Below are 26,118 nucleotides of genomic sequence, written 5' to 3'. Positions count from 1 at the left end.
GCCTCCCACGCACGGGGATTACAAGTGTGCGCCACCACACCCGGCTATACATCCAGTTTTGCATGAGCATGGTGCTCTCCCAAAGAATCCCTCCCCATAGTGATTAGTGACCCCAGAAAATCGGGGTGGTTTGTAAGATGTGAGGATGTCTCTAGGGTAATGGCCTAAAACTAATGTGCAAAAAATGCTTAAGATCATCCTTGCAAATTAAATGTAAGTGCATAATAGAGGAATAGATAATATCGATTTTCTCTTCAGTCACTAACTGTGTTAAATACAGGTTAACTACAATGCAAAATTCTAAGCAAAGATGACAATTTTGAGTCAAAACATCTAAGGGTGGACCAAACAATAATTTAATCAAAACAAAAAAGTGTTTACCTAAAATAAATTTGAACCAATAATTTAATATATGCCCAATAGAATTCTCCATTAGTTCTAAATAGCTTAGCAAATAACCCATCCATCCATCCATCCCTTCCCCTCCCTTCCTTCCTTCCTTCCTTCCATCCTTCTGGGTCTGGGGATGGAACTCAAGAGGCATTCGGCTGCTGAGCTACAACCCCTGCCCTATTTTTTATTCTTTATTTTGAAACAGGGTCTCACTAAGTTGTGGAGGGCCTAAGTAATTAAGGCTGTCTGCAATCCTCGATCCTCCTGTGTCAGCCTCCCGAATGCTGGGATTACAAACGTGCGCCACCACGCTCGGCTCAGGCTAAATTTATATATATATATATAGTTTAGAATAAACCATACCATGGAAGTCCTCTTCAACTGTGCAGTCGCCATCTTCTGATATTTAATCCAACCTTGTAACACAATTATAAACTTTAGCTCAGATTTTTTTTTTCCAATGCTGGGGATGGAACCCAGGGGCATTCGACCTCCGAGCTACACCCTCTGCCCTATTTTTATTCTTTATTTTGAAACAGGGTCTCACTAAGTTGCAGAGGGCCTAAGTAGCTGAGGCAATCTGCGAACCACGATCCTACTGTCTCAGCCTCCCAAATGCTGGAGAATTTTTTTTTATCTTTAACATTCTAGTTCATTACATATAAAGTCAGAAAAAATTGTATCTAAATAAATTTGAGAACTTTTACTTAAAATAAAATCTTCAAAAGTACATAGGTGCAGCCAGGCATGGTGGCACAGGATGTAATCCCAGCATTTGGGAGGCTGAGATAGGAGAATTGTGGTTCGCGGACAGCCTCATCTACTTAGTGAGGCCCTTTGCAGGGTGCAGTTTGAAAGTAGAATGCCCCTGGATTCTATCTCCAGTACTGAAAAAAAAAAAAAAAAAAAAAGGTATATGGGTCCATATTGCTGTACAACTCTTTTGAACCCAGGAGCATTGTACCTTTGGGCTATATTCCCAGCCCTTTTTATTTTGAAACAGGGTCTTACTAAGTTGATGAGGGTGGCCTTTAACCTGTGATCCTGTCTCAGCCTCCCAAGTACTGATACTGATAGTACAAGTGAGCACCACCACACCTGACTATACAACTATTTTTTAAAAGGGTCTTCATTTTATGCCATTTGACTAGCAAGTCTTACATAAATGAATAAGAGACTTTTTTCCAGTGCTCATGACTAAAGCAAGGCCATCTTGCATACTAAGCAACTGTTCTCTCCACCCCAGCCCAAGACAAAAATTTTTTTTGTGGTGTTTTTTTTTTTTTTTGCGGGTCTAGGGATGGAACCCAGGGGCATTTGACCTCTGAGCTACACCCCCTGCCCTATTTTTTATTCTTATTTTTAAACATGGTCTTACTAAGTTGCAGAGGGCCTAAGTAGCTGAGGCTGTCTGCGAACCGCGATCCTCCAGTCTCAGCCTTTGTTTTGTTTTTAAGATGGGTTTCACTGTTTTGCCCAGGCCAGCCCTGAATTCTTGTGATCCTCCTGCCTCAGCCTCCCAAGTAGTTGAGACTACAAATGCATACCACCATACCCTGCTAGTAGGAGAAAATAAAGTATGTGTATACATATTCCCTTCCTTCCCCCCATACATACATACACACACACACACACACACACACACACACACACACACACACACACACACAGATGGGGGGGGCGGTGTGTAAGGGCACATGGGAGTTTTTGAGAGTCTTGCTATGTTGCTGAAGCTGCTCTTCAGCTGCCATCCTCCTGTCTCAGCCTCCCAAGTACTGGGATTACAGGTGTGGGCCACCATGCTCAACCCAAATTTTAAGATTTTAATTTTGATATAGGGTCTTGCTAATTAAAACTGATATTTCAGGTAATCACTACCTCCTGCTGTTTAAAGACTATTTAAGAATGGCACAGACTTCCTATTTTTCTTCACTGCAGTGTATTCAAACACTGACATTTCACAGGTTATTTTAGCTAATAACAAATAACCCCAGGCAAAGTCCTTTAAAGTCTTAATTAAAAAATATAGTGGGCCATGTCTTTAATTCCAGCTACCCCAGAGGCTGAGCCAGGAAAATCGCTTGATCCCAGTTCAGGACTAGCCTGGGCAATTTAGCAAGACCTTGTCTCAAAAAACAAAGATCCTGGTGTGGTGGCATATGCCTATAATCCCAGCACTTGAGAGGCCCAGACAGGAGGACTGCAGGTTCAAGGCCAGCCTCAGCAATTTAGCAAGCTCTTGTCTCAAAAAATAAAAAGGGCTGGGGTGAAGCTCAGAGCAAGAATGCCCCAGGGATCAACCTCCAGTACCCAAACAAAACAATCAAAAAGGGCAGGGAGCCTAGTGCGGTGGCACAAATCCGTAATCCCAGTATTTGAGAGGCTGAGACAGGATGACGGCAGGTTCAAGACCAGCCTCAGCAACTTGGATCTTGTTTCAAAATAAAAGAAAATAAGGGTAGGGGTGTAAATCGGAGGTGGACAGCCTCTGTTCCCATCTGCAGTACCAAAAAAGGGGGGCAAATGCAGTTCCCTTGGTTTCCTTCAATTCCCACACACGCGCATAGTTTCAAAATATCCAAATCCGGTGACTTTCCTTCAGGATGGCTCTGACAATACAATATCTACTCTGTGGGGCCGCTACGGAAGGAAATCAAAGAAGTTCTACATCTTTACGACTGATTCCGACTTCCCAACTCTAACAGTGGATTCCCGTCAATTTCCATCGTTTGGGCCCCCCAATTTGACTTTATCGGAAAACAGGCCTCAGAGTTTTCACAGGCCCGCCCCGCCCGTGAGCAACAACCCACCAGCGTTATTATCACTACGACCCTTTCAGCGTCTCGCCATTAATCAACAGGATGAATTAAAAGAGGGGACAGGGAGAGGTAAAACAGGGAAAAGAAACCAAACCGCCCTAAACGAGCATGTATTACGTAACGTGCGAGGCTCGGCGGCAGCGGGCGGCTCGCTGCGGGCGGGCGAGGCACGCGGCGGGCGGGCCGGCGCGCATGCGCCCCAACGGTCTCCGCGCCGCCCGCGGTGCCCGCGCTGAGCTCGCGAGGCACGCCGGGAAGTTCGCCGGGACGCGTGACGTCACCGCGGCGCCGGCGCGCGCTCACGCAGAGGCCTTCGCGCCGCGAGCAGGGCGCCCCCGGCCACCGTTCAGTCTGACCTGTGCACTTCCGACCCCATTTTGCTTTTGGGCCTACCGCTCACATGCTGCTAAGTATTCGAGAGGCTGAGACAAGAGGATCGAGGCCGGTCTCAGCAGTTTAGTGCGATCCTCCGCAACTCGAAGAGACCCTGTTTCAAAAGAAAATAAAAAATAGGGCTGGGGGTGCAGCTCACAGAATGTCCCCTGGGTTCAATCCCCCATACATCAATCAAGCAATCAATCAATCATCGGGCTGGGGCATAGCGCAGAGGCCGAATGCCCCTGGATTCATTCCCCAGTAAAAGAAAAAGAGTCAAAAGCCGGGCGTGGTGGCGCACGCTTGTCATCCCAGCATTCGGGAGGCTAAGACCGGAGGATCGCGGTTCGCGGACAGCCTCAGCTACTTAGTGAGGCCCTCTGCAACTTAGTGAGACCTTGTTTCAAAATAAAGACTAAAAAATAGGGCAGAGGGTGTAGCTTGGAGGTACAATGCCCCTGGGTTCCATCCTTAGACCCGCAAAAAAAAAAAAAAAAAAAAAAAAAAAAAAGGGTTTTAGGAACCAATATTTCTGGGTTTTTTTTCTTATCTTTTTTTTTTTCTTTTGTGGATGGAACCCAGGGGCATTGTACCTCCGAGCTACACCCCCAGCTCTATTTTTATTCTCTTTATTTTTTAAACAGGGTCTCACTGAGTTGCAAAGGACCTCACTAAGTAGCTGAGGCTGTCCGAGAACCACGATCATCCTGTTTCAGCTTCCCGAGTGCTGGGATTATGTCCAATTTCAATCCTTAATTAGAATTGTTTTTTGTGGGCTGGTGGGTCCTGGTCTCCTGGTGCCAACTGGTCTCTCACCTCCCTGCTCGCCTCTCCCCACTTGACAGAAGGGATGCAGGTGGCCTTTTTAATCTGTTCCCAGGTCCTCTGCCTGCCTCAGGTCCCCTCTGATAAAGTGCCCCTAACTGCTCTTAGGGAAATGGGGTGATGGCCGCTCTAACTGCTTTCAGCTGGTTAGTTGGCCCTGTTGGAGTACTTCAGTCAGGATCTCAGGGTGAACGATCTACAGGACGGTGGAAGAAGTAATCCTTCACCGGAGATTTTGTTCTCAGACATTGGTAGCTGGAGGGCTGAGGAAGCCTGATTATCTTGGTTGAAAATCTTCCATGGGTGGTGGTGCACACCTGTAATCCTAGCATTTGGGAGGCTGAGATCATGAGTCATAATAATATATAATACTGTGAAAAGTCTTTGAGGCAAAAAGCCAGAAAAATCCAACTGTGTTGTCTTTAACTTAGCTTAAATAAGTTTTTTGGTCTATAGGATTTTGAACAGGACTCAGATCCTCCAGGAGTTTACAGAAATAGGAATCTCAGCTGGGTATGGAGGTGATGCTTGTAATCCCAGTACTTGGGAGGCTGAGACAGGAAGATCACAGGTTCGCGGCCAACCTCAGTGTCTTAATGAGGCTCAATTTAGACCCTGTTTCAGAATAAAGACTAAAAGCCGGGCGTGGTGGTGCACACTTGTAATCCCAGCATTTAGGAGGCTGAGACAGGAGGATCGTGGGTCGCAGACAGCCTCAGCTACTTAGTGAGGCCCTCCGCAACTCAGTGAGACCCTGTTTCAAAAGAAGCAAAAATCAGGCTGGGGGTATAGCTAGGAGACAGAATGCCCCTGGGTTCCATCCCCAATAGCACAATAAATAAATAAATAAATAAATAAATAAATAAATAAATAAATACTTAAAAAAAAATAGGGCTGGGAGTATAGATCAGAGTGAGAATGCCCCTGGCTTCAATTTCCAGTACTGCAAATAAAAAGAAAGCATCTCCACTTTTTGTAGTGTCTGATGGTCCTGGACCCATAAAATCTCAAGAAAAACAAGCTTAACTTTACAGCATATCATAAGGACTTACTAAACTGGAGGGAGGTTTTGGGCATTGATGTCATATCTTATTTTTTATGTGAGTTTAAAAGTAGAAGTATTATATAAATGGCTTTAGGATAGCTCCTTTTTTGTTACCCCTGAAATAGCACGTTTCCCTCTAGTGGTACTGTTCTGTGGATGTTCAAGCAGACAGCCCTATGTTGGACAAACAAGTTTTTCTAACATTTTTTGCCGTTGAGGTCAGTCCAGGCTCCTCATGGTTATCTTAGGGACTTAGTGAAGCTTTGCCAGTTGTGCCATCTGCCAGGATGGGCCATGGGCTTGCTGACCATTTGGTTTCCCTTGAAGAACAGGGGGCTTCTTTTCCTCTGATGACCCTCTTTTTTACAGAATACATGCTGGTGGTTTTCATCTCTGAGGCCTTCATGACCTTCTTTGGAGGGTCAGATGACTTATCAGAATTGCAGGGCCCTTTAGTGAGGCCCCATTATACCCTGGGTCCTATTTGACCTTGGAGGGCAAGGGCCAAAATATTGGATGCTTTTTCTTAGCCAATTTTTACTGTTTTACTTGACTGTTTTACTTCTTGACTGTTCTCTAAGTCTCAGTTGTTGAAGGTCAGTTTCAGCAATCCTTTTAAACTATTGTGCAGATTATCTCAAAACACTGTTTTGGTGTTATATTTTTGTTAAACATTAACAACAGTTACATAGTTTTATAAGAAAAACACAAATCAACCCGGGCGTGGTGGCACACGCTTGTAATCCCAGCATTTGGGAGGCTGAAACCGGAGGATCGCGGTTTGCCGACAGCCTCAGCTATTTAATGAGGCCCTCCGCAATTTAGTGAGACCCTGTTTCAAAGTAAAGAATAAAAATAGGACAGGGGATGTGGCTCAGAGGTCAAATGGCCCTGGGTTCTATCCCCAAACCGGCAAAAAAAAAAAAAAAAAAGAAAAAAAAAAAAAGAAAAACACAAATCAGAATTATCAGGAACAAAACCAATCCCATTTGTACCTTTTTTTTTGGTGGGGCCTGCTGAGAATTGAACCTATGGGGCATTTTACTTCTGAGGTACACCTCCAGCCCTATTTTACTTTTTTATTTTGAAATAGAGTCTTACTAGGTTGATGAGAATATCACTACTTGCTGAGGCTGTCCTCAAGTCTCTAATTAATCCTCTTGTCTCAACCTCCCAAGTACTGGGATTTTCAGGTACACCAACATGCATGGCTCTATTTATTTATATCTTTGCAAAAATAACACGCCTACAGTTCTAGCTACTCAGGAGGCTGAAGCAAGAGGATCACTTGTGCCTAGAAGTTTCTAGGCCAGCCTGGGCAACACACTGAGATGCTAGGGTTTTTTATTTGTTTGTTTGTTTGTTTGTTTGCGGTACTAGGGATGGAACCTTAGTACACTCCAAGGTAGCTCCCTCCAAGCTACATCCCCAGCCCTATTTTTTATTCTCTCTCTATATTTTTTTCGGGTCCGGGGATGAAACCCAGGGGCATTCGACCTCCAAGCTACACCCCCTGCCCTATTTTTTATTCTTTGTTTTGAAACAGGGTCTCACTGAGTTGCAGAGGCCTCACTAAGTAGCTGAGGCTGTCCGCAAACCACGATCCTTCTGTATCAGTCTCCCAAATGCTGGGATTACAAGCGTGCGCCACCAGGCCCGGTTGTGAGATGCTGTTTTAAAAAAAAGACATGTGATAATGACAGAAATTTGAAGTTGATTTATTAAGTACTTTTAGATCATCAAAGTACAAAAGGCTATTTACAAGATTTAACAAAACAAAGAGTGTAAAATAAGGCAACGGCAAACACAACAGATTGACCCAGGTCTCACAGTTATATGTATAGTGCATGTCATTTACTTTGCAAGCTTTCTTCAGAGATACGCAGTTACAAAGAGTCAACATGTATTTTCTATCTAGTATTGTAAATGTACATTGGTTATGACACTTATGGATACAGCAGGTAAAATTAGGAGAAAATATTTCATCTTCTTGACTTGTTACACATTGAAGAGATCCTCTAGATTTCTGGGTATGAGGGATAACTAGCAATCCCACAGTGATTCTTACTGTTTCTTGCCATCCTGATATATCCTTGTTCACCGAAGTTGAGGCCCCAGCTTTAGAAAAAGAAATGACACAAAATTACAAATGAAAATAATCAAATGATATATATATGTGTGTATATATATATATATATATACATATATATATATGTATATATATATATATATATATTTTTGTGTGTGTGTGGTACTGGGGTTCCTGGAAGCCCTTCTACCTCTGGGCTACACTCCCAGACCTATTTTTTATATTTTTATTTGGAAACAGGGTCTCTTAAGCCAGCGCGGCTGACTTCGAACCTGCGCGATCCTCCTGTCTCCGCCTCCCAAGCACGGGGATTACAGGCGTGTGCCACCACGCCCGGCTCAAATGATATTATTTTTATTTTTTATTTTTTTTGGTGGTACTGGGGATGGAACCCTGGGGCCTTCTATCTCCGGGCTACACTCCCAGACCTATTTTTTTTTTTTTAATTTGGAAACAGGGTCTCTTAAGCCAGCAGAGCCTGGCTTTGAACCTGCGCGATCCTCCTGCCTCAGCCTCCCAAGCGTGGGGACGACAAGCATGCGCCACCACGCCCGGCTTCAATCAAATGATATTAATCAGGCGTGGTAGCGCACACTTGTAATCCTAGCATTTAGGAGGCTGAGACAGGAGGATCTCAGTCCGCAGACAGCCTCAGGTATTTAGTGAGGTCCTTTGCAACTCAGTGAGACCCTGTTTCAAAATAATAAAAAAAAAAAAAAAAAAAGCAGGGGGTGAAGCTTGGAGGTTGAATGCTCCTGGGTTCCATTCCCAGTACTGAAAAAAAACAAAACAAAAACAAAAACAAAAACAAAAACAAAAACAAAAACAAACCCTGGTGGCCAGAGTGTGGCTGTGAGAATACACTGGGGAAAATGCCTTGAATGTAATGTTGGAAGTGAAATAATGGAGAAAACTGAATGCCTGCTAAGGAGTTTGGACACTATTTTGATAACAATGATGAACTACTTAGAATGTTTGAGCATGAGTTGACATGATATGTATTTTAAGAAAATATATCAGTCAGATGTGGTGGTACAAGACTGTAATCCCAGTACTTGAGAGACTGAGATGAGAGGATTGAAGGTTTGAGGCCAGCATCAGCAATTTAGGGAGGCCCACAACTATTTAGCAATTTTTTTTTAACGTGTTTCAAAATAGAAAAGAGCCAGGCGTGGTGGCGCACGCTTGTAATCCCAGCATTTGGGAAGCTGAGACAGGAGGATCGTGGTTCGAGGACAGCCTCAGCAGCTACTTGGTGAGGCCCTCTGCAATTTAGACCCTGTTTAAGCCAGGCGTGGTGGCGCACGCTTGTAATCCCCATGCTTGGGAGGCAGAGACAGGAGGATCACACAGGTTCGAAGCCAGCCTTGCTAGCTTAAGAGACCCTGTTTCCAAATAAAAATATAAAATAGGTCTGGAACTGTAGCCTGGAGGTAGAAGGGTTTCCAGGAACCCCAGTACCACCAAAAAAAAAAAAAAAAAAAAAGAATAAGCCGGGCGTGGTGGCGCATGCAATCCCAGCAGTCGGGAGGCTGAGACAAGAGGATAGTGGTTTGCGAACAGCCTCAGCTACTACTTAGGCCCTCTGCAACTCAGTGAGACCCTGTTTCAATATAAGAATAAAAAATAGAGCAGGGGGTGTAGCTCAGAGGTTGATTGCCCCTGGGTCCCATCCCCAGACCTGCAAAAAAAAATAAATAAATAAAAAAAAGAGGGCTGGGGATGTAGCTTGGAGGTAAAATGCCCCTGGGTACCACCCCAGTACCATAAAAATAAATTAATCAATTGGGGGTGTAGCTCAGAGATAGAATGCCCCTGTGCTCCATCCCCAGTACCCTCTCCCCACACACCAACACACACACAAGATACCGCTACAGCTGGGTAGAAAGGAACCTGAACTCGAGCGGGGCCACTGGGAATGGAAAAGAGAATACACATATAAGTTGTGACTTGGAGGCCAAAGGGACAGGACTGTGTTGGTTGAGGGAAGAAGAGCGGAGTCCATATTAGTGCCAGGGTTTTGTAATCTGGAGATGGCAACATATAGCCCAAATAAGGGATGGATTTTCTTTGAGCTTGTTCTAAAGCCTTTTTCAAGGATGGGGATGAGGAAGAGTTGGGATACAGGGAGAGAAGGAATTTTTAGAATTGTCAAGTGTGAGAGCATGTGCGTATGTTGTAAGTGGGAGGGAAATTTGGGTGTTTCTGGCGGAGCTGCCGAGTCGGAAGCTGGACCGGGAAGTCTGTTGCTTGGGAGAGAGGTCATTTTTAGAGACTGTGAAGTGGGAATCGTGCACATGACGGCAGCAGTTGGAATTCCAGTGTCTTCTTTGGTGCAGCAAACTCGTGCAAGGGACAGGTGGACGAACAAAACACAAGACACGAGACTTAGGCTGCTGTGGTGGGAGGAGTCTAGACAGTCGTGTGTCCTAGATGTCAGGGAAGAAGCGTAGTGCAGCGTTTATAAAGCAAAAAAGGCAACTGGGCTTGGGGGTGCGTGCCTGTAATCCCAGGACTTGGGAGGCTGAGACAGGCCAGCCTCATCTACTTAGTGAGGCTCTCCGCAGCTTAGAGAGATCCTGTTTCCAAAAAGAAGAATAAAAAATAGGGCTGGGGGTATAGCTTAGAGATAGGATGTCCCTGAGTTCCATTCCAAGTACCGCAAATAAATAAATAAATAATAAATGGTAGTTAGGTAGCTGGGCATGGTGGTGCACATTTGTTATCCTAGTACTTGGAAGGCTGAGATGGAGGATCGCAGTTCATGGATAGCCTCAGCTACTTAGGTGCTTTACAACTCAGTGAGACCCTGTTGAGGCCCTCCATAACTTAGTGAGACCCTGTTTCAAAATAAAGAATAAAAAATAGGGCAGGGGGTATAGCTTGGAGGTCGAATGCCCCCCTGGGTTTCATTCCCAGACCTGGAAAAAAAATAGAAAATAGGGCTGGGCATGTAGTTTGGAGGTAGAATAATGCCCCTGGGTTTGGTCCCTGGTACTACAAAAAGAAAAAAAGAAAAAAGAAAAAAAAAAAAAGTAACAGGCATGGTGGTGCACGTCTGTAATCCCAGTAACTTGGGAAGCCAAGACAGAAGTATCACAGGTTCACAGCCAGCCAGCAATTTAGCAAGGCCTTCAGCAACTTAGAACCAGTTTCCAAATAAAGATAAAATAAAAGAGGGTTGGGAGTATAGGTCTCCATGGGTTCCATCCCAAATCTCTCTCTCCACACCTTTCTCTCTCTCTCTCTCTCCCTCTCTCTCTCTCTCTCTCTCATGAATAATGTAATGAGCAGAAGATAGAACACTGGGGGAAACAGCAATATCTGGAGACTAAATAGAGGAATCTGTGTTCAAAACAGATACTGAAGATGGAGAGAGAAGTGCTGTAGTCAATACTAATAAAAACAGCGGTGGAGCCAGGGTAGCAATTGGAGAAATGCAGTGCTGAGTAACTGAGAATTGCACTTTGTAAGAAGCTATAAATGTTTACCCTTGTCAACATCACCACCACCACACAAGCACACTGGTCAAGGCCTCCTTGAATTCCCGATTAAATTACATACACAGAATGTGCAGATATATTACCTGTTCTTTACAAGCCAGTAGTCCTTTCCACTAAGGTTACCATAGCCAACCACTAGTACACCATGGTTCACATTCTGAGTACAGGATGGGTCATAGTAGACACCTGAGAAGAAAATTTGGGTGAGGAAAATGAGTGAATACTTATGATAATAAAGGGTGAGCCGGGCGTGGTGGCGGAGCTTATAATCCCAGTACTTGGGAGGCTGAGACAGGAGGATCATGGTTCATGAACAGCCTCAACTACTTAGTGAGACCATCTATAACTCAGTAAGACCCTGTTTCAAAGTAAAGAATAAAAAAAGAGGGCTGGAGGTGTAACTCAGATGCCCCTGGGTTCCATCCCCAGTACCACCCAAAAATAAATAATATAATAAAATAGGGCTGGGGATGTAGCTTGAAGGTATAATGCCTCTGGGTTAAATCTCTAGGACCAGAAAAAAAGAAAGAAAGATGGAAAGAAAAAGTCCCTAAGTGGCTGAAGCTGGCCTCAAATCCACAATTCTTATGTTTCATCCTCCCAGATATTATAGGTATGTACCACCACACCTGGCTAAATGTTCTTTCAAATGATGTTAAAAATATATACACACACATATATATGTATATATGTATATATATGTATATATATGTATATATATGTATATATCCGTGTGTGTGTGTGTGTATATATATATATATACATAATAATCTTCTACCTTGTATAACTACAATGTTTCACCTTTAATGAATGTTTAGGAAATATTTTTTCAGCTTCATATAATATATATATTATATATATTTTATATATATTATATATATATATATATATATATTTTTTTTTGGTGGTACTGTGTGGCGAGCCGCCATTAGAAGATGGCGCCATCTTCTAGTTCAGAGGCAGGAAGCCGGCGCCATCTTCTAATGGCGGCTCGCCATAATTCCCCCTTTTTGTTTTTATAGGCAACAGGTAAGAGCAGAGGTTTGACCCCTATTAATCACTGGCACCTTTTTCTAGGGACGGGTACTTGGGTGCCTAACCCATGTGCAGTCAAGCGTACTCTTCCCGAGGACCAAACTTGTGCCCTCAGCTGCAGTGCTTTGCCTTGCAACCTGAGCCATTATGCCTTAGCTGCCGCGAGCCAGGCTTGGGGTGATTGTCCCGCCTTGATAGCCACACAGGCCTGTATAAACATGGCTGTATTATGATTAAAACTTTGGCGAAGACGAGCAATGCACCAGACACAAAACAACACAGCCACAACCAATAATCCCATCAAGGCCCCCAATCCAGCCCATTCCTTTAGATGATTCATGGCACGAGTTATCCAAGATGACAGTCCTTTGGCCAAACTAATGTCAACGATGAAGCTCGGCCAATGACTAGTCCTACAGACTTGTAGCTTCAAGGAGACGAGCTACGAAATCTGCGAATGGCTCGGTAGGTCCTTGTATAATTTTGGTTAGATTACCAGCAGATTCCCCTGAGCTCCTAAGGGATTTCCATGCTCTAATAGCACAAAAATTTATTTGATTATAAACTTCCAAAGGAAGTCGGGTTTGGTTTTGGGCATGTAGCCCTTGTCCTAAAATCATATCTCGATCCCATTGAGGATTTCCAGCAAGAGCATTAGCAGCAGCCTGATCAGAGGCATATTCTATGTTAAAGGCCTTCCATTCCAAAAATTGTCCAGGGGTGAGGCACGCTCGTGTTAATCCATTCCAGTCCCCTGGCGTCATGCAGTTTCTAGCCAGAGCTTCCACTTGGGCTAATGTAAAGGAAGCTGTAACCCCATACATGCAAACTGATTCTGCTAATGCCTTAATGACCTTAAAATCAAGGGGTTCATAAAAACAAGCGCCCTGTGTATCTTGAAAAATAGGAAAGGCCAATGGGAGCTCAGTTTTAACACGTGACCAAACTTGAGGGCAAAAGGAATTATGAGATCCCTGAGTGGAGGATGGTAAGGATGGCGGTGGCCCAGGAGGAGGATAACACGGGGGAGGAATTTAATGGCGGCTCGCCACAGTACTGGGGATGGAACCCAGGGGCCTTCTACTTCCAGGCTACACTCCCAGAGCTATTTTATATTTTATTTGGAAACAGGGTCTCTTAAGCCAGTTTAGGCTGGCTTCAAACCTGCGGGATCCTCCTGTCTCCGTCTCCCAAGCGGGGATTACAAGCGTGCGCCACCATGCCTGGTAGCTTCATATAATTTTTTAAGCATCAATTTAAAAAGAAACATTACACTGGGCGTGGTGGCGCACGCTTGTAATCCCCACGCTTGGGAGGCTGAGACAGGAGGATCACGCAGGTTCGAAGCCAGCCTCAGCTACTTAGTGAGGCTCTCAGCAACTTAGTGACCCTGTTTCCAAAGTAAAAAATATAAAAGAATAGGTCTGGGAGTATAGCCTGGAGGTAGAAAGCCTCTGGGTTCCACCCCCAGTACCACCAAAAGAAAAAAAAAAAAAAAGAAAAAGAAAAAGAAAAAAGAAAAAAAAAGAAACATTAGGTATACCTGGCGTGGTGCTGCATGCTTGTACTCCCAGCACTTGGGAGGCAGACAGGAGGGTTGCAGGTTCCACAGGCCTCAGCAATTTAGTGAGGCTCTCAGCAACTTAATGAGACATTATTTCAAAATAAAAAATAAAATATGGCTGGAGGTGTAGCTCAGAGACAGAATGCCAGGTGGCGGGGGTAGGGGGGCATAGGTCGGAGGTATAACATCCCAGTATCCCAATTATTTATTATTATTTTATTTAATTAATTTATTTTTGTGGTACTGGGGGTGGAACCCAGAAGCTTTCTACCTCCGGGCTATACTCCCAGACCTATTTTTTTATATTTTATTTGGAAACAGGGTCTCACTAAGTTGCTGAGATCCTCACTAAGTAGCTGAGGCTGGCTTCAAACCTGTAAGATCCTCCTGTCTCAGCCTCCCAAGTAATGGGATTACAAGGGTGCACCACCACGCCTGGCCTCAATTTATTTTTTATTTTTATTATTATTTTTTTGCCGGTCTGGGGCCTGTTTCAAAATAATGACCCTGTTTCAAAATAAAGAATAAAAAATGGGGCTGGGGGTGTAGCTCAAAGATAGAATGCTCCTGGGTTTCATCCCCAGTATTGCAAAAGAGAAAAAAAGAAAAATAATAAAAAAAGAGTACAAGGACAGTATATAGCAAGAGGATAATATTTCTTTCTTTCTTTTTTTTTTTTACCACTTTTGTAGAAGAAGAAAGAAGGGCGGCCCGCATCTATGCCCACGGACACAGGTCCTTTATTGGCCACAGCTTCTTTCAGGGCATCTTCACTGCCAGAGGGAAGCTCTGTGTACCTCGAACATGTAGCAGCACGATATTTTGAGTCATAATGACACTTTTCTTCCTGCCCAAAAAATATATATATATAAATCAGATAAGAAAGTATGTTTTAATCTCCTTTTTTTTTTTTTTTTTTTGTGGTACTGGAGATGGAACCCAGGGGCTTTCTACCTCCGGACTACCCCAGACCTATTTTATATTTTATTTTAAAACAGGATCTCGCTAAGCTGCTGAGAGCCTCACTAAGTAGCTGAGGCTGGCTTTGAACCTGTGCGATCCTCCTGTCTCAGCCTCCCAAGGCCTGGGATTACAAGCGTGCACCGCCATGCCAGGCTGGGAACAGGAGACTCAAAAGGCCATCGGCATCCCTTCTGTGAGGTAGGGGGAGGTGAGCAGGGAGGTAGGTGAGAGATCTGTGGATGCTGAGAGGTCAGGGCCCACCAGCCCACACGATATCAGTTCAAACTGAAGACTGCAATTATGCAAAATACATTGGTCCTCCCACACCCAATTCTGACCAATCATAAAAGAGCAGATGAGGAACCTCAGTGAGGTTTAGAAGCCATCTCCCAAGAGCCTTGGTGGTCACTCTCTACAGGGACTCCTACCTCGCCCGTGAGGGGGGCACTGCTTTTGTCTTCTGTCTTTCCCTGACTTAAAATAAACTTGCAGATTTCTGTACCTTTTGCTAGTCCTTAGACTTTGTCAAAATCCACTGGATAAGAATAAGAGGAGAGCCAGGCGTGGTGGCACACCCTTGTAATCCCAGCATTCGGGAGGCTGAGATCGGAGGATCGCGGTTCGTGGACAGCCTCAACTACTTAGCGAGGCCCTTGGCAACTCAGTGAAACCCTGTTTCAAAACACAAAAAGACTAAAAAATAAGAACAGGGGTGTAGAATGCCCCTGGGTTCTATTCCCAGTTACCCCCCTTCCCACACACAAGATTAAGAGGATAAGAGGAGACACACTCTTTTTAAATTTGGGTTTCTTTCTTTTTTTGTGGTGTTAGAGATTGAATTCAAAGGCATTCTAACTCAAAGCTACACCCCCAGCACTATTTTATTTTTTATTTGGGTCTTGTAAAATTAAGGCTAGTCTCCAATCTGTGATCCCCCTGTCTCAGTCTCCCAAGTGCTGGAATTACAGGCCTGCACCACTATGCCTAGCACTCGTACAGTGTTACTCTGTGTGTGTGTGTGTGTGTTACTGAGGGTGGAACCCAGAGGCTTTTCTACATCTGAGTTATACTCCCATACCTATTTATTTATTTATTTATTTATTTATTTATTTAGTGGTACTGGGGTGGAACCCAGGGGCTTTTCTACCTCTGGGCTATGCTCCCAGACCTATTTTATGTTTTATTTGGAAACAGGGTCTCACTAAGTTGCTGAGAGCCTAAGTAGCTGAGTCTGGCTTCGAACCTGTGCGATCCTCCTGTCTCAGCCTCCCAAGCGCTGGGATTATAAGCGTGCGCCACCACGCCTGGCTTTCCCCGACCTATTTTATATTTTATTTGGAAACAGGGTCTCACTAAATTGCTGAGAGCCTCATAAGTAGTGAGGCTGGCTTCGAACCTGTGCGATCCTCCTGTCTCAGCCTCCCAAGCGCTGGGATTATAAGCATGTGCCACCACGCCCAGCTTTCCCAGACCTATTTTATATTTTATTTGGAAACAGGGTCTCACTAAATTGTTGAGAGCCTCATAAGTAGCTGAGGCTGGCTTTGAACACGTGTGATCCTCCTGTCTCAGCCTCTCAAGCGCTGGTTTTCTTTATTTTGAAACAGGGTCTCACCAAGATGTGGAGGGCCTCAACAAGTAGCTGAGGCTAGCCTTGAACTTGCAATCCTCCTGTCTTAGCCTCCCAAGTACTGAGATTACAAGCGTGCGCCACCACGCCCGGCTCATACAGTGTTTTGAAAGCAGTTTCAATAGTGCCTGGAACGTACCACGGCTTTGTAGGGATAGAAAGCGTCTGAATCGATGCCGTTGTTGTCAATAATGTACTGGAACGCCTCGGTCATGAAGCCCCCGTTGCAGCCTTTATTCCCATACTTTTCAGTTGAACAGTCCACCAGGTTTTGTGCACTCAGAGACACCAGCTTTCCTGTTTTCAGCTTCAGCTGGGCCTCCAGGGCCCCCACAGCGCTGAAAGCCCAGCAAGCACCACAAGAGCCCTAAAACAGAGACAAGGTCACAAAGGCCATGGTCAAACTTCAGCAAGGGCAGCTGCATTCATCGGCTGGGCGACTCCCACCAGGTCAGCTCTGCCAGTAAAGTCCAGAAGGGCTCCCCTACGTGTGTGTGTGTGTGTGTGTGTGTGTGTGTGTGTGTTGTGATCTTCTGGTCTCAGCCTCCTGAATCCTGGGACTATAGGTGTCCCCTACTTTAACTTCCTTCTCTCTCAGACAATGGGAATGAAAGCGAAATATTTGATGATAAATGTCGATAAATGTCGATGGAGATTTACAAACAGCTGAGCTCAGAGCATAACGGGTAAGTTAAAATATATTAAGAATTAGTACTCACTGAGCATATGCCAAGTCTTACCATCTGCAGCAATAAGGAAGCGAGTTAGATGCCTACGGTTGATTTTGCAAAGAGATATGATTTCCTTGTCCTAAAGTTTTCTTCCCCCTGCCTAATGATGCCTGAAACACAAAAGCTTTCATCCTAGGTTAACATCTTATCTTGTTATCTTTAGAATTTTTTAAGTCAAAAGGTATTTTTCTTTTTATTTATTTTTTTGTGTGTGTGGTACTGGGGGTGGAACCCAGAGGCTTTCTACCTCCAGGCTATACTCCCAGACCTTTTTTTTTTTTAATATATTTTATTTGGAAACAGGGTCTCACTAAGTTGCTGAGAGCCTCACTAAGTAGCTGAGGCTGGCTTCGAATCGTGCAATCCTCCTGTCTCAGCCTCCCAAGCGCGGGGATTACAAGCGTGCGCCACCACGCCCAGTGTCAAAAGGTATTTTTCAAGGAGGCTTCAGCACACAGAAAAATGCAAAGTTGCTTAGTTTGAAAAGACGCAGCGGGTCCCGAGCTCCACCATAATGACTCATTCTCTCCCCCCACATGCCCTCTTCTTTTTCCTCCTTTTCCCATCTAGCTCTCTACCCAAAGGAAGCAAATCAAAATGGCATTTGGTTAAAGACAATTTGGTCTTTAAAATGCAAGCACCGAGGGAAAGGAGCTCATTAAATTACTTAGAGTTAACACCTAAATATGAAGTTTGTTGGGTCTTCCCGAACTTTTTTTTTTTTTTAGAGAAATTTTAGTTTAGTAAGAAACCCAAAGCCAGGCGTGGTGGCGCACGCTTGTAATCCCCGCGCTTGGGAGGCTGAGACAGGAGGATCGCACGGGTTCGAAGCCAGCGTCAGCTACTTAGTGAGGCTCTCAGCAACTTAGTGAGACCCTGTTTCCAAATAAAATATAAAAAAGGTCTGGGAGTATAGCCCGGAGGTAGAAAGTCCCCTGGGTTCCACCCCCAGTACCACCAAAAAAAAAAAAAAAAAAAAAAAAAGAAAGAAAGAAAGAAAAAAAAAGAAACCCAAAACTAGTTGAAATAAAAATATATGAGTGGGAAAGAATAAATAAATCATGAATGGAACTATTAACTTCTTTTTTGTGTGCATGCGGTACTGAGGATGGAACCCAGGGCATCCTTCCTGAGATACACCCTCAGCCCTTTTTATTTTTTTTAAATTTTGAAACAAGTTCTCACTAATGTAAAGATTTGAAGGTTTGGGGAGGTTATGAAGGAGGCAATCATCCAGCGGTGTACAGAATCTGCTTTTAATCTGCACCTTCGGAGATGGGTGAGCCAGCCTCCCCATGGGCCGCTGAGTCACACGCGGGCAGGGAGGAAGTTCTTCTGCTTTTAAACCGGTATTGGGGGGGGGGACTAAGCGTGGGAACGCTGATTCTCTCGCGACCTCTTGTAGTCTTGCGAGGCCTGGAGTCTCTAAGCACTGGGACTCAGGATATCTCTGCCTCCAGGGTTCCGCCTCCTGTCCCCGCTATGTGGGGGAGGGGAAAGACCTGACTTATCTAAGTTGTGGAGGGCCTCACTAAGTAGCCGAGGCTGTCTGCGAACCTCAGTCCTCCTGTCTCAGCCTCCCAAGTACTGAGATTACAAGCATGCACCACCATGACCAGGTACTATTAATTTCTTTAAATAAAAAAAATTTTTTTTTCGGTACTGGGGATGGAACCCAGTGGCATTCTACCTCTGAGCTATACCCCCAGCCCTAATTTTTTATCCTTCAATTTTGAAACAGGGTCTCACTGAGTTGCAGAGGGCCTCACTGAGTAGCTGAGGCTGTCCGCAAACCACGATCCTACCATCTCCGCCTCCTGAATGCCGGGATTACAAGCGTGCACCACCACAACTGGCCCTTTAAAAAACTTTTATGTATTTATTTTGTGGTACCCAGGGGCATTTTACCACAGAACTACACTCAGATTAATTAATTAATTAATTAATTAATGGTAAGGATGGAACCCAGGGGCATTCTACCTCCGAGCTATACCTCCGGCCTATTTTTTATTCTTTATTTTGAAAAAGGGTCCCACTGAGTTGCAAAAGACCTCAGTAAGTAGCTGAGGTTGGCCGCCAACCACTATCTTCCTGTCTTAACCTCCCAAATGCTGGGATTACAAGTGAGCCCCACCACTCCTGGATTTGTTATTTTGAAACAGGGTCTTGCTAAATTGCTGAGAGTGTCACTAAATTGCTGAGGCGGGCTCAAACTTCTAGTCTGGGCCTCCCAATTACTGAGATTACAGGTGTGTGCCACCACCCCTGGCTAACTAATTGATAATTTTGTATTTTCTTCAGTGGTTACAAACCAGGACAGCTTCTCTGAATCTTCTTTCATACCTTGACCTCTATGTAGACACTTGTGTTTTACTCTTAGTTATTTAGAATTTTTTTAGCTTAAAAACAAACAAAAACAAGCAAAACTGGGTGTGGTGATGCATGCTTGTAATTCCAGTCACAGGAGGCTGAGACAGGAGGATCGCAGGTTTGAAGACAATCTCAGCAAGTACCAGTAACCTAGTGAGTCCCTGTTTCAAAATAAAAAGTGAAAAGGGCTGTGGTTATATCTTTTTTTTTTTTTTTTTTTTTTTTTTTTTTTTGCGGGTCTGGGGATGGAACCCAGGGGCATTTGACCTCCGAGCTACACCCCCTGCCCTATTTTTGATTCTTTATTTTGAAACACTGAGTTGCAGAGGGTCTCACTAAGTAGCTGAAGCTGTCCACGAACCGCGATCCTCCGGTCTCAGCTTCCCGAATGCTGGGATGACAAGCGTGCGCCACCACACCCAACCTGTGGTTATATCTTGAAAGCAGAACGTCTTTGGTTCTTATTCCCCAGTACGCCCTCCCACCATACACACACATGCACAAGAAAAAAAAAAAAAAACTAAAGGAAAATACAACACAGGAACAACAGTCTTACAAAGCACCCATTTCCTATTTTAACAGTGCAAGCCTAGCTATGAATTAACTTGCCTGGTACCATTTCTAGGCCACCCTTAGCTTGATCTAGTTCTTTCCTTTCCTTCAAACCTGCAGTTCATGAGGTAGATGGAGAATAACTTCCTGGACAGGATTCTCTCACACACGCAATATTGTCCAGTACTTGGCTTGCTGGGGGCCCTAAAGTCGCCAGGTAGGACCAGCTCCGACCCAGCTCTGTGCTTCAGTTTTTGTCTATGATGATGGCTCTATTGCCACTGGAGTTTCAAGTTCTATGGGGACCATAGGTCACGTGTAGCTTGTGATCTAGTTGGGCGTGGTGGCGCACGCTTGTAATCCCAGCATTTGTGAGACTGAGACCGGAGGATTGCAATTTGAGGACAGCCTCAGCTACTTAGTGAGGCCCTTTGCAATTCAGTGAGACCTTGTTTAAAATAAAGAATCAGCCGGGAGTGGTGGGGCACGCTTGTAATCCCCGCGCTTGGGAGGCAGAGACAGGAGGATCGCGCAGGTTCGAAGCCAGCCGCGCATGCTGGTTTAGGAGACCCTGTTTCCAAATAAAAATGTAAAAGTAGGTCTGGGAGTGTAGCTTGGAGGTAGAAGGGCTTCCAGGAACCCCAGTACCACCAAAATTAAAATAAAATAAATAAAATAAAATAAATAACTAAAAAAATAGGGCTTGAGGTGTAGGTCAGGACCGGAAAAAAAAAAGTTTAGCATATGATTCTGGCCCTCAGGGAGCTTAAATTTTACTTGGGAAGACAAGATAACCAAAAAAAAATTGAAAGTCACACAAGAAATTTTAAGAGTCACTACCCCATCTCGCAGTTAGCTAGAGAACGGAGCCCTCCTGCGACACAGCGGCACTCACCTGGTATTTCACTTCGGTCACACACCCCTTGTCCCTCCAGTCCACAGAATCAGGCAACTTCTGATTAGGGTTTGACTTGTAAGTGACATTTCTCTGCCATTGGCTGGGAATTCTCAGGGAAGTCATCAAAGACACCACTTCTTCGCTGGTCTACAAAGCAAATAAATGTCCCCTTTCACTTAGATATTGTTTTTTGTTGTTGTTTGTTTTTGCGGGTCTGAGGATGGAACCCAGGGGCATTTGACCTCCGAGCTACACCCCCGCCCTATTTTTTTATTTTGAAACAGGGTCTCACTGAGTTGCAGAGGGCCTCATTAAGTAGCTGAGGCTGTCCGCGAACCGTGATCCTCCTGTCTCAGCCTCCCGAATGCTGGGATTACAAGCGTGCGCCACCACGCTCGGCTTGCACATATTTTTATGCCCTTGAATTTTACCATATTCTAGCTTTGAACACATGGCTATTCTCATCCTCTCTCCTCTCTTCTTCGTCCTCTCTCCTTTCTCTCCTCTCCCTCCTCCCCCCCCCCTCTCTCTCCTGTAGCACTGGTGATTGAACCCAGGTCTCATTTGCTAGGCAAGAGCTCTGCTATTGAGCCACACCTCAACCCTGGCTATATTTTTCTTCTTTTTTTTCCTTCTTCTTTTTTTTTTTTTTTTTTTTTTTTTTTGCGGGTCTGGGGATGGAACCCAGGGGCATTCTACCTCCGAGCTACACCCCCTGCCCTATTTTTATTCTTTATTTTGAAACAGGGTCTCACTAAGTTGCGGAGGGCCTCACTAAGTAGCTGAGGCTGTCCTCAAATTGTGATCCTCCGGTCTCAGCCTCCCCAATGCTGGGATGACAAGCGCATGCCACCACGCCCGGCTCTATTTTTGTTTGTTTGTTTTTTGTTTTGTTTTGGTGGTACTGGGGTTCCTGGAAGCCCTTCTACATATGGGCTACACTCCCATATCTATTTTATACTTTTTCATTTTTGGAAACAGGGTCTCTTAAACCAGCGGGGCTAGCTTTGAACCAGCGCGATCCTCCTGTCTCAGCCTCCCAAGTGCGGGGATTACAAGCATGCGCTACCACACCCGGTTTAAATATTTCTGTTTGTTATTTTTATGGCACTGGGGATTGAGCCCAGGGGCATTCAACCTCTGAACTACGCCCTCAGACCTATTTTATTTTCATTTTAAACAGAGTCTTACTAGGTTGATGAGCGTCTCACTGTTTGCTGAGACTGTCCTCGAACCTCCAATCCTCCTCCAATCCTCCATCTCGGCCTCCCAAATCCTAGGATTATGGGGGTGCACCACCACACCCGGCTCTCTTTGTTTTTGTTGTTTATGATTCACATTGCTTCTGGGAGATGGAAATCCTGCTAACCCAGACGTGCAAGCAGGATCATTTGCACTCTGCCTACCATGTCTCCCAGGTGGTTCATGCCCAGATCGTAGGAGTGCATTCCCATGGACTGCTCCAGGTTGTGAAGCATCACGAGCTTCAGGTTCTTTTCCCAGATGAGACGCCGTACCGCTTCTTCATTCTAAAACATAGGGAAAAAGACTGTCGGTATGCTGCGTCCCGGCAAACAAATGGCCAGTAATGAAAACAGCACTTTACAAACTGGCCTACTAAATGTGGGTCTGTCTGGGAGCACACACAGAAGTGAATAATGCAATGTCACTGCTAAAGAGCCGGGCGTGGTGGCGCACGCTTGTAATCCCTGCGCTTGGGAGGCTTGGGAGGCGGAGACAGGAGGATCACGCAGGTAGGAAGCCAGCCTCACTGGCTTCAGAGGCCCTGTTTCCAAATAAAAATATAAAATAGGTCTGGGAGTGTAGAAGTACAAGGCCCCTGGGTTCCATCCCCAGTATCACCCTCAAAATATTTATCACTGCTAAAACTCACATGTTAATTATAATTTCTTGCTCCAAATTTCTGTGATGTTTTATATATGAAATATATAATAAATAATATTAACATATATCATATATGTAATGAATTTCTCCTTAACATGCTAAAATGTTTGTGCGCGTGTGTGTATGTGTGTGTGTGTGTACTACTAAGGACTGAACCTGAGGTACCCTACCACTGAGCTATATCCCAGACCATTTTTATTTTTTATTTTGAGATAGGATCTTGCTACATTGCCTAGGAGATCTTGAATCTGTGATTCTTCTGCCTCAACCTCCCAAGTTTCTGGGATTAAAGGCATGTACCACCATGCCTGGCAAAAAGTTATTTATTTATTTATTTATTTATTTTTGTGGCACTGGCAGTGGAACCCAGAGCCTTTCTACCTCCGGGCTATCCGCCCAGACCTATTTTATATTTTATTTGGAAACAGGGTCTAAGTTGCTGAGAGCCTCACTAAGAAGCTGAGGCTGGCTTCGAACCCACACGACCCTCCTGTCTTCGCCTCCCGTCTTGGCCTCCCGAGTGCGGGGATTACAAGCGTGCACCACCACGCCCGGCTGTCTGATGTTTTGCAGCTTCATTACCTGTGTCTGGATGTGGGTTTCTTTATTTACTTTTTTGCTGTTTTTTGTTTGTTTTTTGTTTTTGCGGGTCTGAGGAATAGAACCCAGTGGCATTTGACCTCCGACCTACACCCCCTGCCCTATTTTTTATTCTTTATTCTGAAACAGGGTCTCACTAAGTTGCAGAGGGCCTCACTAAGTAGCTGAGGCTGGCCGCGAACCCGGATCCTCCTGTCTCAGCCTCCTGAATGCTGGGGTTATAAGCATCGCCACCATGACTGGCTTCAACCAGTATCTTTTCATGTATTTTTTTTTCTAACCATTCCATCTATTTTTTTTTTTTTTTTTTTTTTTAGTGTGTGGTACTGGGTTTTGAGCCCAGGGGCATTCTACCTGCAAGCTACACCCATAGCCCTATTTTGTATTCTTTATTTTGAAAGAGGGTCTCACAGAGATGTCAAGGGCATTACTAAGTAGCCGAGGCTGTCTGGGAACTGTGATCGTCCTGCCTCAGCCTCCCAAATGCTGGGATTACCATTCCTGGCTGATTCCATCTAATTCTCTCCTTCAGAAACCCCTATAAAATGTATTTTGGAGCTTCAAGCGCTCTCTCATAGCTCTCCCTTGGACTTTCATAGGTTTTCTTTTTATTTCTCTGTGCTGCATTACAGGTACATGCCTTGGTACTACCTTTCAGATGGTTGATTCTTGCCAACTCTTCTGAGTCTGGAGTTTATCCCTTTGAGTTTTTATTTCAAATAATGTATTTCTTCATTTTCCATATTTCTAATTTACTTCACCTTTTTTTTTTTCAATACTGGGGATTGAGCCCGGGGGCAGTCTAGCTCCAACCCATACCCTCGGCCCCCCCTTTTTTGTGGTACTGGAGACTAAACCCTGGGACATTCCAGCACTGAACTACATCTTCAGTCCCACTTAAATATTATTTATTTTGAAGCAGGGCCTCACTAAGTTGCAGAGGGCCTTACTAAGTAGCTGAGGCCAGCTGCAAACCTGAGATCCTCCTGTCTCAGCCTCCCAAGTATTAGGAATACAAATATGTGCCACTACACCTGGCTTGTCTTTAGTCCATTTTGAGAAATTCTTGTATATGGGTAAGATAAGCATCCAATTTTATTCTTCTATATGTGGATGGATAGCCAGTGTCTGTCTCTCTGCCTCTCTGTCTGTCTGTCTTTCTACAATGTTAGGAATTTTGTGTGTGGTAACAGGTGTTGAACCCAGGGACATTCTACCTCCAAACCTCGAAGCTACAACCCCAGCCCTATTTTATTTTATTTTATTTTATTTTATTTTATTTTATTTTTTGGAAACAAGGTCTTGCTAAATTGCTGAGGCTGGCCTTGAACATCCAATCCTTCTATCTTAGCCTCCCAAGTACTGCGATTACAGGCCTGCACCACCGCTCCCAGTTTGAACATGACTTTTACCTAGTATCATATTTTAATAACTTATCCAAAGTTCACTTGTCTTTTTCCTTTCCTGTACTTTGTTAAATTTGTTTTTTATTTATTTCATTTTTTGAAAATATCTCCATCGTGCATGCCCATCATGTCCATCGTGAGAGTAATAGTAAAATCTTGCCCCAGAGAAGAGGAGGCTACATCCACACTTGCTGCCTGAAACTAGGGTGCAGGCTCCCCGAGCCAAGGAACTGATACAAGCACAAGTTTGTTTATGGGGCCGACAGCTTATTCTGGCCTTGGTGGTGGAGGGTTTTCAGCTATTCTATAGGAGTTAACATGTACATTTTATTCTATATAAATGAATGTCTTAAAGGACAAGAAAATCAACATATTGCACTGGTATTCAAAATAAAGAATAAAAAATAGAGCTGGGGGTGTAGCTCGGAGGTTGAATGCTCCTGGGTTCCATATCCAGTACCGCAAAATAAAATGAATGAATGAATGAATGAATGAATGAATAAATGAAAAATCGGGCTGGGAGTGTAGCTCGGAGGTAGAATGCCTCATAGCCCGGCGTGGTGGCTCATGCTTGTAATCTCCACGCTTGGGAGGCTGAGACAGGAGGATCGCGCAGATTCGAAGCCAGCCTCAGCTACTTAGAGAGGCTCTCAGCAACTTAGTGAGACCCTGTTTCCAAATAAAATATAAAATAGGTCTGGGAGGATAGCCGGGAGGTAGAAAGCCTCTGGGTTCCACCCCAGTACCACGCACACACATAAACACACACACACAAAAAGTCCAATGTAGGAAGTGAGAGTCAGGCAGTGACATCTTGTGGTGTGTCCACATGCCAGGACAGGAACTCTAGTGGGGACGTCTTGTTCCTCACCATGCCCACCGTGCTCCTCCCTCTGGGTCTGGTGCTCCCTCCCCTCCCCTGGCTGGAGCCTTTGCCGTATCTCTGTTTTGCTGGCCCCTGGCTTCTCTCAATTTTCTGCTCAAATGTCACTATCCTTGTGGGGTCTTCCCCCAGCTTCCTATCCCATGTACAGACTTCCCATTGCCACCGCCAGGGTCCTTCCAGTCCCCACCCCCTACGCGCTCTCTCTCTCTCTCTCTCTCTCTCTCTCTCTCTCTCTCTCTCTCTCTTTCTCTCTCTTTTTTCTTGAGGTACTGGGGATGGAACCCAGGGCCATTCTACCTCCAAGCTCCACCCCCACTCTATTTTTTATTCTTTATTTTGAAACATTCTAAGTCTTGGAGGGCCTCACTAAGTAGCTGAGGCTGGCCTCAAACCTATGATCCTCCTGTCTCAGTCTCCCAAATGCTAGGATTACAAGCGTGTGCCACCACGCCTGGCTCACCCCTGCTTTCTTATTCTCTATCACACTTATTCCATCTGACACACGGCTCAACTGCTTGCTTATTTATCC

At 44.7% G+C, this 26,118-nt stretch overlaps 2 protein-coding genes across 2 annotated transcripts in view; both read right to left on the bottom strand.

Annotated features, from left to right (window-relative positions):
- HORMAD1 (HORMA domain containing 1) overlaps window positions 1-789 on the bottom strand; it is a gene marked incomplete at both ends in the record, with an annotated part of 36,357 nt that extends 35,568 nt beyond the window's left edge. The window contains one exon of the mRNA XM_080691608.1: window positions 757-789. Within this exon, the coding sequence (XP_080547734.1) occupies window positions 757-789 (33 nt within the window). The remainder of the gene's footprint in view (window positions 1-756) is intronic.
- A 6,686-nt stretch (window positions 790-7,475) lies between these two features.
- The window catches only part of CTSS (cathepsin S), a gene marked incomplete at both ends in the record, with an annotated part of 20,772 nt that continues 2,129 nt past the window's right edge, over window positions 7,476-26,118 (bottom strand). The window contains 6 exons of the mRNA XM_080690802.1: window positions 7,476-7,575; window positions 11,133-11,235; window positions 14,330-14,495; window positions 16,381-16,608; window positions 20,790-20,939; window positions 22,199-22,321. Of these exons, the coding sequence (XP_080546928.1) occupies window positions 7,476-7,575; window positions 11,133-11,235; window positions 14,330-14,495; window positions 16,381-16,608; window positions 20,790-20,939; window positions 22,199-22,321 (870 nt within the window). The remainder of the gene's footprint in view (window positions 7,576-11,132; window positions 11,236-14,329; window positions 14,496-16,380; window positions 16,609-20,789; window positions 20,940-22,198; window positions 22,322-26,118) is intronic.

The sequence above is a fragment of the Muscardinus avellanarius genome (assembly GCF_963383645.1).
Source record: "Muscardinus avellanarius genome assembly, chromosome: 3".
Classification (NCBI taxonomy): Eukaryota; Metazoa; Chordata; class Mammalia; order Rodentia; family Gliridae; genus Muscardinus; species Muscardinus avellanarius.
This window is presented reverse-complemented; position numbering and strand designations above follow the sequence as displayed.